The sequence below is a fragment of the Triticum aestivum genome, chromosome 4D (genome assembly GCF_018294505.1).
Source record: "Triticum aestivum cultivar Chinese Spring chromosome 4D, IWGSC CS RefSeq v2.1, whole genome shotgun sequence".
Taxonomy (NCBI): domain Eukaryota; kingdom Viridiplantae; phylum Streptophyta; class Magnoliopsida; order Poales; family Poaceae; genus Triticum; species Triticum aestivum.
The window spans coordinates 19,606,870-19,621,016 of record NC_057805.1 but is presented as its reverse complement, the minus strand read 5'-3'; the positions used below and the strand labels follow the sequence as shown (position 1 = coordinate 19,621,016).

General features: G+C 44.6%; 1 protein-coding gene and 1 long non-coding RNA gene across 2 annotated transcripts; both read right to left on the bottom strand.

Moving 5' to 3' along the window:
- Positions 1 to 497: 497 nt before the first annotated feature.
- On the bottom strand, positions 498 to 7,175 carry LOC123095835 (uncharacterized). Its single transcript, XR_006446339.1, has 13 exons — positions 7,052 to 7,175; positions 6,787 to 6,831; positions 6,628 to 6,688; positions 4,923 to 6,528; positions 4,673 to 4,726; positions 4,096 to 4,140; positions 3,937 to 3,997; positions 2,237 to 3,837; positions 1,876 to 2,035; positions 1,669 to 1,740; positions 1,405 to 1,449; positions 1,246 to 1,306; positions 498 to 1,146 (listed from the first exon to the last, which is right to left on the bottom strand). It is a non-coding gene; the product is annotated as an uncharacterized lncRNA (long non-coding RNA).
- Positions 7,176 to 7,255: 80 nt separating this feature from the next.
- LOC123096584 (uncharacterized) lies at positions 7,256 to 8,151 on the bottom strand. The gene is made up of 3 exons (XM_044518349.1): positions 7,739 to 8,151; positions 7,483 to 7,536; positions 7,256 to 7,354 (listed from the first exon to the last, which is right to left on the bottom strand). The coding sequence occupies exons 1-3, from the start codon at positions 8,149 to 8,151 to the stop codon at positions 7,321 to 7,323; spliced, it is 501 nt and encodes a 166-aa protein (XP_044374284.1). The 3' UTR covers positions 7,256 to 7,320.
- Between the last annotated feature and the right edge of the window lie 5,996 nt (positions 8,152 to 14,147).

The window sequence follows — 14,147 nt, the reverse complement described above, 5'->3', positions numbered from 1 at the left end:
TCAGTCATGTTAAATTACTAACTGCACACCAGGGATCGGATTAGAATAAAGATAGCTGTTAGATGGAGATTTGTGGCTAACTCTGTGGCGCTGATTTGATCATGCGGTGTTATGGGGCAAATTGCGGGGTGCACGTAAAAAAGTTCTTGTTTGATTGTTTAATAGTAGTGGAGATGAACAATCAAGTTGTCCCATAATCTCCCATTTGAAACTTACAAGAGCCATCAAAATGCCACGATATTGATTGCATACCCTCCTTTAGAATAAGAATGAACCTTTTTTAAGTTCCAAAAGCACCTTACTAAACCTTGCATTATTTTTCTTATATGCCTAATGAGTTGATGATTTTTAAAAGAGCAGGAAAAATCATAACAAGGAAAAAGCAGCAAACAACATGTTAGAGGTGGATAGAAAGGGAATGAAGAAGAGAATCATTTTCATCATATAGAACGGTAAGATAACATAAATCCCCAGAGAACCATAATATTCCCTTCAAATGGTAGTTGAAAATATTGGTCGATAAAATAGTCTTATCTTTTCAAGTGAACACATATAGAGGGTAATGTGCAGTAACACAATATATGTACGTAATAGTTGGTGACAAATCTGCAGTTAAGAAGACAAAAAACAAATCAAAATACCGACCTCACAGTTTCAAGCAGAGCAAACAATTGCCTATGGAAAAACATTGGTAAAGATTCATTTGTAGCTCTATAATAGACCATGATAGTGTTTCCTTCCGCCAAACGTTTCTGGCGTCTACAACATAGGAAGAAAATAACATCACTCTCGATGCTGAAATAGTAACAACCTTTTTTAGCAAAATTCCACAAAGCTACGAAGAGTTCAGTGAAGTATGTTGTGCACGACTTCAATAGCTTTTGCAATGGTGAAGCCATCCGAGGCAGATACCAATGGGCAATGGGAAGCGACAATGTGAAAGACATGCATAATCTTGACATTGCAAGGGGTTTGCTCATTTGGGAACATATATCGATGCATACTTGTAATATGAGTTACACCAAATATATAGCAGTGCAGACATTGATCTTTTTTTAGGTAAAAAATACTTAGCTGTGAAAGAGTGGATCCCTTCTCCGAGGAGCCCATGCCCACACCCACAGTCAACCAGTTCATATGGAACTCCTGAAAGTAAATGGGGCCATGAACCTATAGCAGCTTTCGAAGCACATGATGGACGGATGCATGGAGAAAGAAAATAGGAGAAACATGATGAATGGCTACCTGACGCCTTCCCGTGGCAACCTGACTGAGTACGGCGAGGCCGACGGTGTCAAACAGCATGCTATGAAAATCAATGTCAAGGAAATTAGGAAAATAAAAGCATGCTATGAAAATAAATGGAATACAAAAAGTTTCAGCTAATAATAGCGATCTGCTTACTGTAGGTATGGTTGGTTCGCGAGGCCGACGGTGTCAAACGGCAAGCTATGAAAATCAATGTCAAAGAAATTAGCAACAACAATGCCAAAAACATGTTAGGAAAATTAATGGAACACAAAAAAATTCAGCTCATAATTATGATGTGTTCACTGTATGCATGGTTGGTTCAAACCTAATTTGAAGCAACAAACCAGTGAATCATATTTGGACGCAAGAAGAAAGCACCATTCATATGTTAAATAAATATCTACTAAAAAACTTCACCTTTACGTCAGTTCGTAAATGAAGTTGATTTCATGGCTTAATCAAGCCCATCTGCACCTATGACATGTCCACCTGAATCCAAAGAAATAAATATATTAGAGTTTAACTTGAACCCATGTTTGATAGTTAATTCCACTCTGAAAGCTAGAAATCAATGGAGGCATAGGGCACGAAAAAAAACTAACTTGTACATTAAAAAAACTTAACCTTGTGGTCAGGCTTGGACGCAAACTTCTGGGTCTTGAGAAGCTTGGTATGCTTGTTGAATTATGAACCGGTGTCATCCAAAAGCTTGCCTAGAAGTAGCACTTACATCAGGCCGAGAGCGTGTTTGACGAATTCTTCTCGTGTGCCATTAATCCTATTCCTGCAATAGAGGTACACATGACAAGCTTTGATTTTGCCATGAAATCAATCTGGGTTGAGGGGCTGGGTGTTAATTATAGTGGATTGGACGTCTACACAAACCAAGCCGCACCGTGGGTGCTGCCAGTTCCCCGTCGGCGGACCTCCCCATGTCCAGAGAGAGTCAAATAAATAGGAAACATGCCGGGGAGGGGGGCAATACCTGCAGAGCTTGAAGCGCCGCCCTCGTCGCTTGTTGGATCTCTGCACCCTGTGAGCGATCCAAAATTTCAGCTGCCACCTCCTCGTCTTGGTTCGTCATTGGTGGGCTTGGTTGGTGGTGAAGAAGAGAGAGGGGAGGAGCTGAGTTCCGGTCGGGCGCCCGTTGGAAGGGAGTGCAATGGAGGTTCCCCATGCGCCCCGGCGTTCTCTGCGTGGAGGCGCTCTGGTGAAGATGCGTTGGGCGTGCAGGACGGGAGGAGCGCCACCGGAGGTCGGAGTTGGGGGGGCGCGGGGGCCGGGGCATAGGAGGTAGCGGCACCAGCGGAGGTCGATGCAGGAGGTGGCGGCAGAGATCGGGAGTGCGGAGTGGGCGAGGTAGGATAGAGACTGACGGAAGGGATAATATAGAGGAAAATGCTTTGTGCGTTCTGTGCGGAGGTGTTTTCCTCCGCGGTGGAGTACGGTCAGTCATGTTAAATTACTAACTGCACATCAGGGATTGGATTAGATTAAAGATAGCTGTTAGATGGAAATTTGTGGCTAATCCTGTGGCGCTGATTTGATCGTGCGGTGTTATGGGGCTAACTACGGGGTGCATGTAAGAAAGTTCTAGTTTGATTGTTTAATAGTAGTGGAGGTTAACAATCAAGTTGTCCCATAATCTCCCATTTGAAACTTACAAGAGCCATCAGAATGCCACGATATTGATTGCATACCCTCCTTTAGAATAAGAATGAACCTTTTTTAAGTTCCAAAAGCACCTTACTAAACCTTGCATTCTTTTTCTTATATGCCTAATGAGTTGATGATTTTTTAAAGAGCAGGAAAAATCATAACAAGGAAAAAGCAGCAAACAACATGTTAGAGGTGGATAGAAAGGGAATGAAGAAGAGAATCATTTTCATCATATAGAACGGTAAGATAACATAAATCCCCAGAGAACCATAATATTCCCTTCAAATGGTAGTTGAAAATATTGGTCGATAAAATAGTCTTATCTTTTCAAGTGAACACATATAGAGGTAATGTGCAGTAACACAATATATGTACGTAATAGTTGGTGAAATCTGCAGTTAAGAAAAAAAATCAAAATCAAAATACCGACCTCACAGTTTCAAGCAGAGCAATTGCCTACGGAAAAACATTGGTAAAGATTCATTTGTAGCTCTATAAAAGACCATGATGGTGTTTCCTTTCACCAAACGTTTCTAGCGTCTACAACATAGGAAGAAAATAACATCACTCTCGATGCTGAAATAGTAACAACAGTTTTTAGCAAAATTCCACAAAGCTACAAAGAGTTCAGTGAAGTATGTTGTGCACGACTACAATAGCTTTTGCAATGGTGAAGCCATCCGAGGCAGATACCAATGGGCAATGGGAAGCAACAATGTGAAAGACATGCATAACCTTGACATTGCAAGGGGTTCGCTCATTTGGGAACATATATAGAGGCATACTTGTAATATGAGTTACACCAAATCTATAGCAGTGTAGACATGGATCTTTTTTTAGGTAAAAAATACTTAGCTGTGAAAGAGTGGATCCCTTCTCCGAGGAACCCATGCCCACACCCACAGTCAACCAGTTCATATGGAACTCCTGAAAGTAAATCGGGCCATGAACCTATAGCAGCTTTCAAAGCACATGATGGACGGATGCATGGAGAAAGAAAATAGGAGAAACATGATAAATGGCTACCTGACGCCTTCCCGTGGAAACCTGACTGAGTACGGCGAGGCCGACGGTATCAAACAGCATGCTATGAAAATCAATGTTAAGGAAATTAGCAAAATAAAAGCATGCTATGAAAATCAATGGAATACAAAAAGTTTCTGCTAATAATAGCGATCTGCTTACTGTAGGTATGGTTTGTTCGCGAGGCCGACGGTGTCAAACGGCAAGCTATGAAAATCAATGTCAAAGAAATTAGCAACAACAATGCCAAAAAACATGTTACGAAAATTAATGGAACGCAAAAAATTCAGCTCATAATTATGATGTGTTCACTGTACGCATGGTTGGTTCAAACCTAATTTGAAGCAACAAACCAGTGAATCATATTTGGACGCAAGAAGCAAGCACCATTCATATTTTGAAGAAATATCTACTAAAAAACTTCACGTTTACGTCAGTCTGTATATGAAGTTGATTTCACGGCTTAATCAAGCCCATCTGCACCTATGACATGTCCACTTGAATCCAAAGGAATAAATAAATTAGAGTTTAACTTGAACCCACGTTTGATAGTTAACTCCACTCTGAAAGCTAGAACTCAATGGAGGCATAGGGCACGAAAAAAAACTAATCTGGACATTAAAAAAACGTAACCATGTGGTCAAGCTTGGACGCGAACTTCTGGGTCTTGAGAAGCTTGGTATGCTTGTTGAATTATGAACCGGTGTCATCCAAAAGCTTGCCTAGAAGTAGTACTTACATCAGGCCGAGAGCGTGTTTGACGAATTCTTCTCGTGTGCCATTAATCCTATTCCTGCAATAGAGGTACACATGACAAGCTTTGATTTTGCCATGAAATCAATCTGGGTTGAGGTGTTTGGTGTTAATTATAGTGGACTGGACGTCTGCACAAACCAAGCCGCACCGTGGGTGCTGCCGGTTCCCCGTAGGCGGACCTCCCCAGAGAGAGTCAAATAAATAGGAAACATGCCGGGGAGGGGGGGCAATACCTGCAGAGCTTGAAGCGCCGCCCCCGTCGCTTGTTGGATCTCTGCACCCTGTGAGCGATCCAAAATTTCAGCTGCCACCTCCTCGTCTTGGTTCGTCATTGGTGGGCTGGGTTGGTGGTGAAGAAGAGAGAGGGGAGGAGCTGAGTTCCCGCCGGGCGCCCGTTGGAAGGGAGTGCAATGGAGGTTCCCCATGCGCCCCGGCGTTCTCTGCGTGGAGGCGCTCTGGTGAAGATTCGTTGGGCGTGCAGGACGGGAGGAGCGCCGACGGAGGTCGGCGTTGGGGGGGGGCGCGGGCCGGGGCATAGGAGGTAGCGGCACCAGCGGAGGTCGATGCAGGAGGTGGCGGCAGAGATCGGGAGTGCGGGGTGGGCGAGGTAGGATAGTGATTGGCGGAAGGGATAATATAGAGGAAAATGCTTTGTGCGTTCTGTGCGGAGGTGTTTTCCTCCGCGGTGGAGTACGGTCAGTCATGTTAAATTACTAACTGCACATCAGGGATCGGATTAGATTAAAGATAGCTGTTAGATGGAGATTTGTGGCTAATCCTGTGGCGCTGATTTGATCGTGCGGTGTTATGGGGCTAACTGCGGGGTGCATGTAAGAAAGCTTTAGTTTGATTGTTTAATAATAATGGAGGTTAACAATCAAGTTGTCCCATAATCTCCCATTTGAAACTTACAAGAGCCATCAGAATGCCACGATATTGATTGCATACCCTCCTTTAGAATAAGAATGAACCTTTTTTAAGTTCCAAAAGCACCTTACTAAACCTTGCATTCTTTTTCTTATATGCCTAATGAGTTAATGATTTTTAAAAGAGCAGGAAAAATCATAACAAGGAAAAAGCAGCAAACAACATGTTAGAGGTGGATAGAAAGGGAATGAAGAAGAGAATCATTTTCATCATATAGAACGGTAAGATAACATAAATCCCTAGAGAACCATAATATTCCCTTCAAATGGAAGTGGAAAATATTGGTCGATAAAATAGTCTTATCTTTTCAAGTGAACACATATAGAGGTAATGTCCAGTAACACAATATATGTACGTAATAGTTGGTGAAATCTGCAGTTAAGAAAAAAAAATCAAAATCAAAATACCGACCTCACAGTTTCAAGCAGAGCAAACAATTGCCTACGGAAAAACATTGGTAAAGATTCATTTGTAGCTCTATAAAAGACCATGATGGTGTTCCCTTTCACCAAACGTTTCTGGCGTCTACAACATAGGAAGAAAATAACATCACTCTCGATGCTGAAATAGTAACAACAGTTTTTAGCAAAATTCTACAAAGCTACAAAGAGTTCAGTGAAGTATGTTGTGCACGACTACAATAGCTTTTGCAATGGTGAAGCCATCCGAGGCAGATACCAATGGGCAATGGGAAGCAACAATGTGAAAGACATGCATAACCTTGACATTGCAAGGGGTTCGCTCATTTGGGAACATATATAGAGGCATACTTGTAATATGAGTTACACCAAATCTATAGCAGTGTAGACATGGATCTTTTTTTAGGTAAAAAATACTTAGCTGTGAAAGAGTGGATCCCTTCTCCGAGGAACCCATGCCCACACCCACAGTCAACCAGTTCATATGAAACTCCTGAAAGTAAATCGGGCCATGAACCTATAGCAGCTTTCGAAGCACATGATGGACGAATGCATGGAGAATGAAAATAGGAGAAACATGATGAATGGCTACCTGACGCCTTCCTGTGGCAACCTGACTGAGTACGGCAAGGCCGACGGTGTCAAACAGCATGCTATGAAAATCAATGTCTAGGAAATTAGCAAAATAAAAGCATGCTATGAAAATCAATGAAATACAAAAAGTTTCAGCTAATAATAGCGATCTGCTTACTGTAGGTATGGTTGGTTCGCGAGGCCGACGGTGTCAAACGGCAAGCTATGAAAATCAATGTCAAAGAAATTAGCAACAACAATGCCAAAAAACATGTTACAAAAATTAATGGAACACAAAAAAATTCAGCTCATAATTATGATATGTTCACTGTAGGCATGGTTGGTTCAAACCTAATTTGAAGCAACAAACCAGTGAATCATATTTGGACGCAGGAAGCAAGCACCATTCATATGTTGAAGAAATATCTACTAAAAAACATCACCTTTACGTCAGTCCGTAAATGAAGTTGATTTCACGGCTTAATCAAGCCCATCTGCACCTATGACATGTCCACCTGAATCCAAAGAAATAAATAAATTAGAGTTTAACTTGAACCCACGCTTGATAGTTAATTCCACTCTGAAAGCTAGAACTCAATGGAGGCATAGGGCACGAAAAAAACTAACTTGGACATTAAAAAAACATAACCTTATGGTCAAGCTTGGACGCGAACTTCCGGGTCTTGAGAAGCTTGGTATGCTTGTTGAATTATCAATGGAGGCATAGGGCACGAAAAAAAACTAACCTGGACATTAAAAAAACATAACCTTATGGTCAAGCTTGGACGCGAACTTCCGGGTCTTAAGAAGCTTGGTATGTTTGTTGAATTATGAACTGGTGTCATCCAAAAGCTTGCCTAGAAGTAGTACTTACATCAGGACGAGAGCGTGTTTGACGAATTCTTCTCGCGTGCCATTAATCCTATTCCTGCAATAGAGGTACACATGACAAGCTTTGATTTTGCCATGAAATCTATCTGGGTTGAGGTGCTGGGTGTTAATTATAGTGGACTGGACGTCTGCACAAACCAAGCCGCACCGTGGGTGCTGCCAGTTCCCCGTCGGCGGACCTCCCCATGTCCAGAGAGAGTCAAATAAATAGGAAACATGGTGGGGAGGGGGGGCAATACCTGCAGAGCTTGAAGCGCCGCCCCGTCGCTTGTTGGATCTGTGCACCCTGTGAGCGATCCAAATTTTCAGCCGCCACCTCCTCGTCTTGGTTCGTCATTCGTGGGCTCGGTTGGTGGTGAAGAAGAGAGAGGGGAGGAGCTGAGTTACCACCGGGCGCCCGTCGGAAGGGAGTGCAATGGAGGTTCCCCATGCGCCCCGGCGTTCTCTGCGTGGAGGGGCTCTGGTGAAGATGCGTTGGGCGTGCAGGACGGGAGGAGCGCCACCGGAGGTCGGCGTTGGGGGGGCGGGGGCATAGGAGGTAGCGGCACGAGCGGAGGTCGATGCAGGAGGTGGTGACGGAGATCGGGAGTGCGGGGTGGGCGAGGTAGGATAGCGATTGGCGGAAGGGATAATATAGAGGAAAACGCTTCATGCGTTCTGTGCGGAGGTGTTTTCCTCCGCGGTGGAGTACGGTCAGTCATGTTAAATTACTAACTGCACACCAGGGATCAGATTAGATTAAAGATAGCTGTTAGATGGAGATTTGTGGCTAATCCTGTGGCGCTGATTTGATCGTGTGGTGTTATGGGGCTAATTGCGGGGTGCACATAAGAAAGTTCTTGTTTGATTGTTTAATAGTTGTGGAGATATTTTCGCATTCATATATTTTTATTTTTCCTTGTATTTTGAAATGCTCTGAATATATATATTATAAAAATAACTTTATATAAAATTTCGAAAAATTCCATGCATTTAGAAAATGTTAAATAATTATAGGAATATTGATTTTGATTTATACAAAAGATAAAGTGTGTATGGAGAAAAGTAGAAATAAAAAAGGTTTTCAGTTTTGTTTAAAAAATTGTTAATCATGCATTTGAAAAATTATTAAATCCATATAGAAAAATGTTTCTGCTGTATACAAAAAAATGTACAATGTGTATGGAAGAAAGTAGACACAAAAAATATAAGTTTTAAAAACGTTAATCATGTATTTGGACTATGTTAAATGTGTATATGAATAATGTTCCTGATGTTTACAACCAAAATCGAATGTGTATGGAAAAAGTAGACATAGAAATTATATTTCAAAAAAGTTAATCATGTATTTGAAAAATACTAAAAGTTTATATATATAATTTACCTGATGTATACAAAAAATTTACAATGTTTATGTAAAAAGTCGACATCAATAAATATATGTTCTAAAAAAATATTAACTATGTATTTCTAAAATTTTAAAGATGTGTATGAATAATGTTCCTGGTGTATACAAAAACTGTAAAAATATGTATAAAAATTTATACATGGAGAAACATAAGTTTCAAGAATGTTAATCGCATATTTGTAAAATATGAAACATGTACATGAAAAATGTTACTGGTGTATGTAAAAAATTATACAAAGAATACGGAAATACCAATAAAAACAAATAAACACAAATAAACAAAGAAAAGACAAAGAAAGCAAAGCACAGTAAAAATTGAAAAAAGACACAAAAACTAAAGGAAAAAGGAAAGGAAAAATAAACCGGTAAATAAAAACTGTGAAATAAAAGAAAAACCGGTAAAATCATGGAGACGAAGGTGGCGTCCAGGTCCTTAGAGCATCTCCAGCCGTTGGCCCCCCAGGGGGCTCGAAAAATCGCCGCCTGGGGGCGACCCGGCGAAAAAATCGGCTTGGGGCCGATCAGGTTCCCAGCCGTCGGCCCCAGGGTTGCCCCAGAAGGCTTATTTTATTTTATTTTTTAAAGACATTCGGCTATAATTCGGCAAACGGGCATAAACTTCGGCGACTTAAACAGTTTTTACATACCAAACTTAAAATTTACTTAAAAACAAAGGTCTAGACTACAGGAAGAACGCGCTGAGCGCGGCGAAGTCGCGGTCGTCGCTGCCATCGCCATTGTCCTCGTCATCGTCCTTCTCCTCCTTGACGCGGCCGCCCCTGCTGGACCCCTGCCAGGGGTCGCCCTGGCGGACCGGTGGCGGCGCGTCGTCGTCCTGTCGTCGTCGAGAACGACGACGCCTCCCTCGTCGCGGCCACGGCGCCGAGCGGCGAACTGCTCTAGGGCGCGCACTGGCGCTCTAGCTCCGTCCGCTCCCAATCTTCGCGCGCCCACTTCAAGGCCGCCTTGTCGGAGAGCCCCGGCTCCGTCTTCACCACGGCGAGCCCTGACTCCGTCTTGATGGCGGCGAGACCGGGCTCCGTCTTCACGGCGGCGAGCCCCGGCTCCGTCTTCGGCCTGACGAATCAGGGAGGAGCCGAGGAGAAGGCGCGCCCGCCATCGTTGATGACGATGCCGGCGCTGCGTGTTCGCCGGCCGAGTGGCGTCTCGGCGGGCTTGGCCTTGACATTGAGCAGCGCCGGCGACCCGGAGGAGGAGGAAGAAGAGGACGTCGTCCTCCTCGGCATCCACTGGCCGCCGCTCCGGGCCGGGGCGGCAGGGTACGTCAAGGGCGGGTCGTTGCCGCCCTCGAGGTGCCGGAGAACGGCGTGAAGCGAGCGGCCGGTGGCGCCCCACCACAGGCGGCGCCCCTCGTTGTTCTTGGTGCCCCGCACCACCGGTGCCCCGTTGGTGGAGACTAGCCACTGCGCCTGCCGGTGCTGGAAGTACGCCGCCCACGCCTCGTGGTTGCCGACAGCGTACTGCGGGAGGGCCCGCTGCTCATCCGTCCGCGACGCCCGCACGCGGTCAACCTCGTCGGCGAAGTAGTCGGGGCGCACGTCGACGTCGGGCACCGGGGGAATGGGGATGCCACCGGCGCTGAGCCTCCACCCCCTCCCCCCGGCCCTACGCGCATGTCGCGAGGCGCCGGGATGTTGGCCTCGAAGAGCCAGTACGCTTCGCACTCGTGCAGCGAGCGGCGGCCGAAGCCGTTGGTCGCCGCCCCATCGCCGGGGAATCGCTCGCCCATCATCGCAGCCGGGCTTGGGGAGAGAGGGGAGGAACGTCGGCGGCGGTTGCGCATGGGAAGAGAGGCAGAGCTCGGCGGCAGCTGTGGGCGGGTGTGGCTAGAGGCGAGGGGGAGGTGTTGCTTTTATCGTGTGTACGCGTGGCGGGAGGGGGGCGTCGCCGCGCCGGCCGTGAGGAATCAATGGAAGGCTGACCGGCGGCAGCCTTGGCATTGGTTCCCCGCGGGAAACCGAGATGTTGTGAGGACGACGAGGCAAGTGCCGCTGACTCGGCGGGCCCGCAGTTCATTCGCGCCAAAATCGCTCGCCCCGGCACCCCCGGACGCCCCCCAGCACACCTGGTTCGGCCTGGGTCCGCCGGTGCCAGTTTTGGCCCAAACTAGCAAAAAAAAGGCTCTTAAGAACGCGACTGGACCGATTTTTTAATACACGCGCGGAAAAATCGCCTCGAAGGACCTGTTGGGGGCGCGGCTGGAGATGCTCTTAGCTCCAGGCTCCCTCCAACCCAGGGAAGCCGCCTATGGCTCACGTTGGGCTGCCCGTAAAAGAAAAGTTGCTGAAAGTCTGAATTGTACCCAGAAAAAGACATACGGCTCGGCGCAGCCCGGCCCTGTGTAAAACTCGCCCGGGTCTAAACAAAGACAGGGTCAGTGAAAATTTGAACAACAACAAAAAAAGACAGGGTCGTGCAATTTCATATAAAAACATTATGTTGCAATGACATTACTGAAATCAATCATGCGATGCAAATGGGAGTCATGAGAAAGGTACCTCCATTATGAGGCATAGAGCTGGGCAGACTCGACACTTGACCCGAAGAACAGGTCAGGCAGAATTAGAACTATGCGCTGGGCTTGGAAGGAGATTGAACGGGAAAGCATGTTCATTTCAATGCATGTGGTGCAATGAATCGAAGGACATAAAACTACCATCAGGTACTAATGAAAGTTATGCCATCAAGCATGATACAAATGGTCCCGAAAGGAAACACGTACTACAAATGGATGGGTGTCTAATCGAAGTATTATCTCTTCGTACAAATCCAAACACTCCTGTACTACACTACTACCCATGAGAGGTTCAAATGATTGTTTCTCGAACACTGATTACCTCTATTCTTTTACTTGCACCAATAGTTCAATAGCGTGCTCGTGAAGTTGTTTATTTTCATGATTAGTGTTTGAGGCCATAAAACTAGTAGCTAATCAATCTTTTACCATGCAAACGGGTTGCTGCCAGATCTTATATTGTTTATTCTTCAGTTGTTGTTACCCCTACGACTATGTATCCTACTCCCTCCACGCAAATATGTCAGGTCTAATACGTTTTTCAAAGTTGCCTAATATATGACGTGTATGTTACAAAAGTATACCGTCAGAATAGTATATGAAAGAAATTTCTATTAATATATTTCTTATATCATATATTATTAATCTTATCAAAGATCAAAGATAGCCTCGAAAAATGTATTAGATCCTATTTGTATTGATGGAGTAACAAAAACAATAACGGGGAAAGGCCAAAAGAGTGGCCTCATAGCGAATATGTCCACGTCCGCTTGATTGATGATGGTCTTCAGTCTGTCGACCTCATTGTTGGGATTAGTTTCGTTATTTTGGTGGTGTTCGATGTCTTTTGCCTAGATGTTCTAATTGGGGGTGCCTTTGTGTTGCCAAGGTGTCATCGTCGGGTAGCTTTGTGCATCTGTACTTTGGGAGTGGTCTGCATGTAGAATCTCTTGCATCGATTTCCGCCCAATTTTGAGTAATTAACTAGGTAGTCCTATTATGGTTAACTAATCAATGATGTAAATATTTTACCCCATTTCAAGAAAAAAGAACAAGAACATTGGTGTGCATAGAAGAATCCCGATATAATTTATTGAGCTTGGGCTCAGTGTCCTGAACTTTCTCCATGCATAAGATAAAGGAACATTGTAGGCTAGAACAACCACATAAATGTTATATCCATTACTAATCATGTCGTTAGATAGTCATCCATATTGGTTGAACATGGCCCGAGCTACCATCTCACCAGCTGGTTGCGTCCAGAGAACACATACTCCGGTGACTCCACATGTTGCGGTGAACACCAAATGTTGGTCCAGTGTGTAGTATTTTGAATAAACTGTAAAACAAACTAAAACTCTAATTCCGTTAGAAACATGGCAATTACAACAACTAGCTAATCGCACGTGTGTTGCCACGAGGGCAAACATATTTTCGTGATTCAACATAGATGTAACGAGTTTTTTTTCTATGTCCCATGTCACATCAACGTCCTCGGGTAGCATCATATGATGATGATGGAAATGGAATGAGATATTTTAGGAGGAACCCACATAAATGATACTTTCCCTAAGTTAAGGAGATTGTCGCTTGAGGTATTTAACCACACTATGCATGTTATAGTCAAAGGGCGACGCTATGCGTCGGTCGATAGATAATCTGAAAAGCTCAACCACGTCAAAAGCTGAGGGAGTAGCGCCGAATAGCCATCCGATCTCTTCCCCGTGAACGCTAGCTTTTGCAAAAAGGGTCGTGTTGCACTCAGCGCTCTGCAACACGAGCTCTATTGCGCTACCTGCCGAAGTGTTTTCTTGCTTGATTTACCGTTTAGCCGAACTTTTCTTCTTCTCTGAAACAATGCCTATGTTGCAACTGCAATGAAATCCCCTTTTGTTGGTCCATCCATACAAAGTTTCGGCGAGACCAACGGCCGTCCCATCTCCGCCTGTCAGCCACAACCTTTTGCAACAACGATGATGTTGCCCTTTGCAACATGATCCCTTTTGCACTCTGGTTCGAACCTTCTTCTAACGTTGCAAAATGCCCTATGTTGCAACCGTAACAAAAACCTTTGTTGCAAAGAAACATGGCGACCCTATAGTTTTGCTCACTGCGTAGGTCGCAACTACGCGGATTTGCTCATAGCAGGATGCCGACCGCCCATTGCAGCAAACAACTGCTGGCATGTGTCGACGGTCTTCTACAACAGCACCACTTGCGGCCTCGTACAACGCCTTGGCAGCGAGATGGATCGTACGGGGAGAGAGAGATTGAGAAAGGCAGATGAAGGGGAATGGCGGGAAGAAGATGTCAACGAATATTTCTAGGGATAAGGTGAGGTTGTGAAGGGCACATGGTTGGCTATAGCAAATGACAAACATGTATGAACGGTATGAAGAGACCCATGAATCAGTTGCGTGATTAGTTGGTTGATCTAAAGCATTTCCCATAGTCAAAACTGCAAAAGACTTATATTCTTCATAACTAACTTAACCCTTCTGTCCAACGTTAGATGATACTTTCCATAAACTAATGGATGTTGTTTTTGTTTTTAAGGGAATTAGTAGGACAAGGAAATGAAAGTATCGATTTGGTTAAGATTATTCCAAGTTACTCTATATACGTGGGTTTTTGTTTGGTGCAACATAGGTTGAGATTACGAAAAATTCACAGAAAACCAAGCAAGGACGTGGGCGTGGGAAAAACGGAGGAGGATGTAATGCGA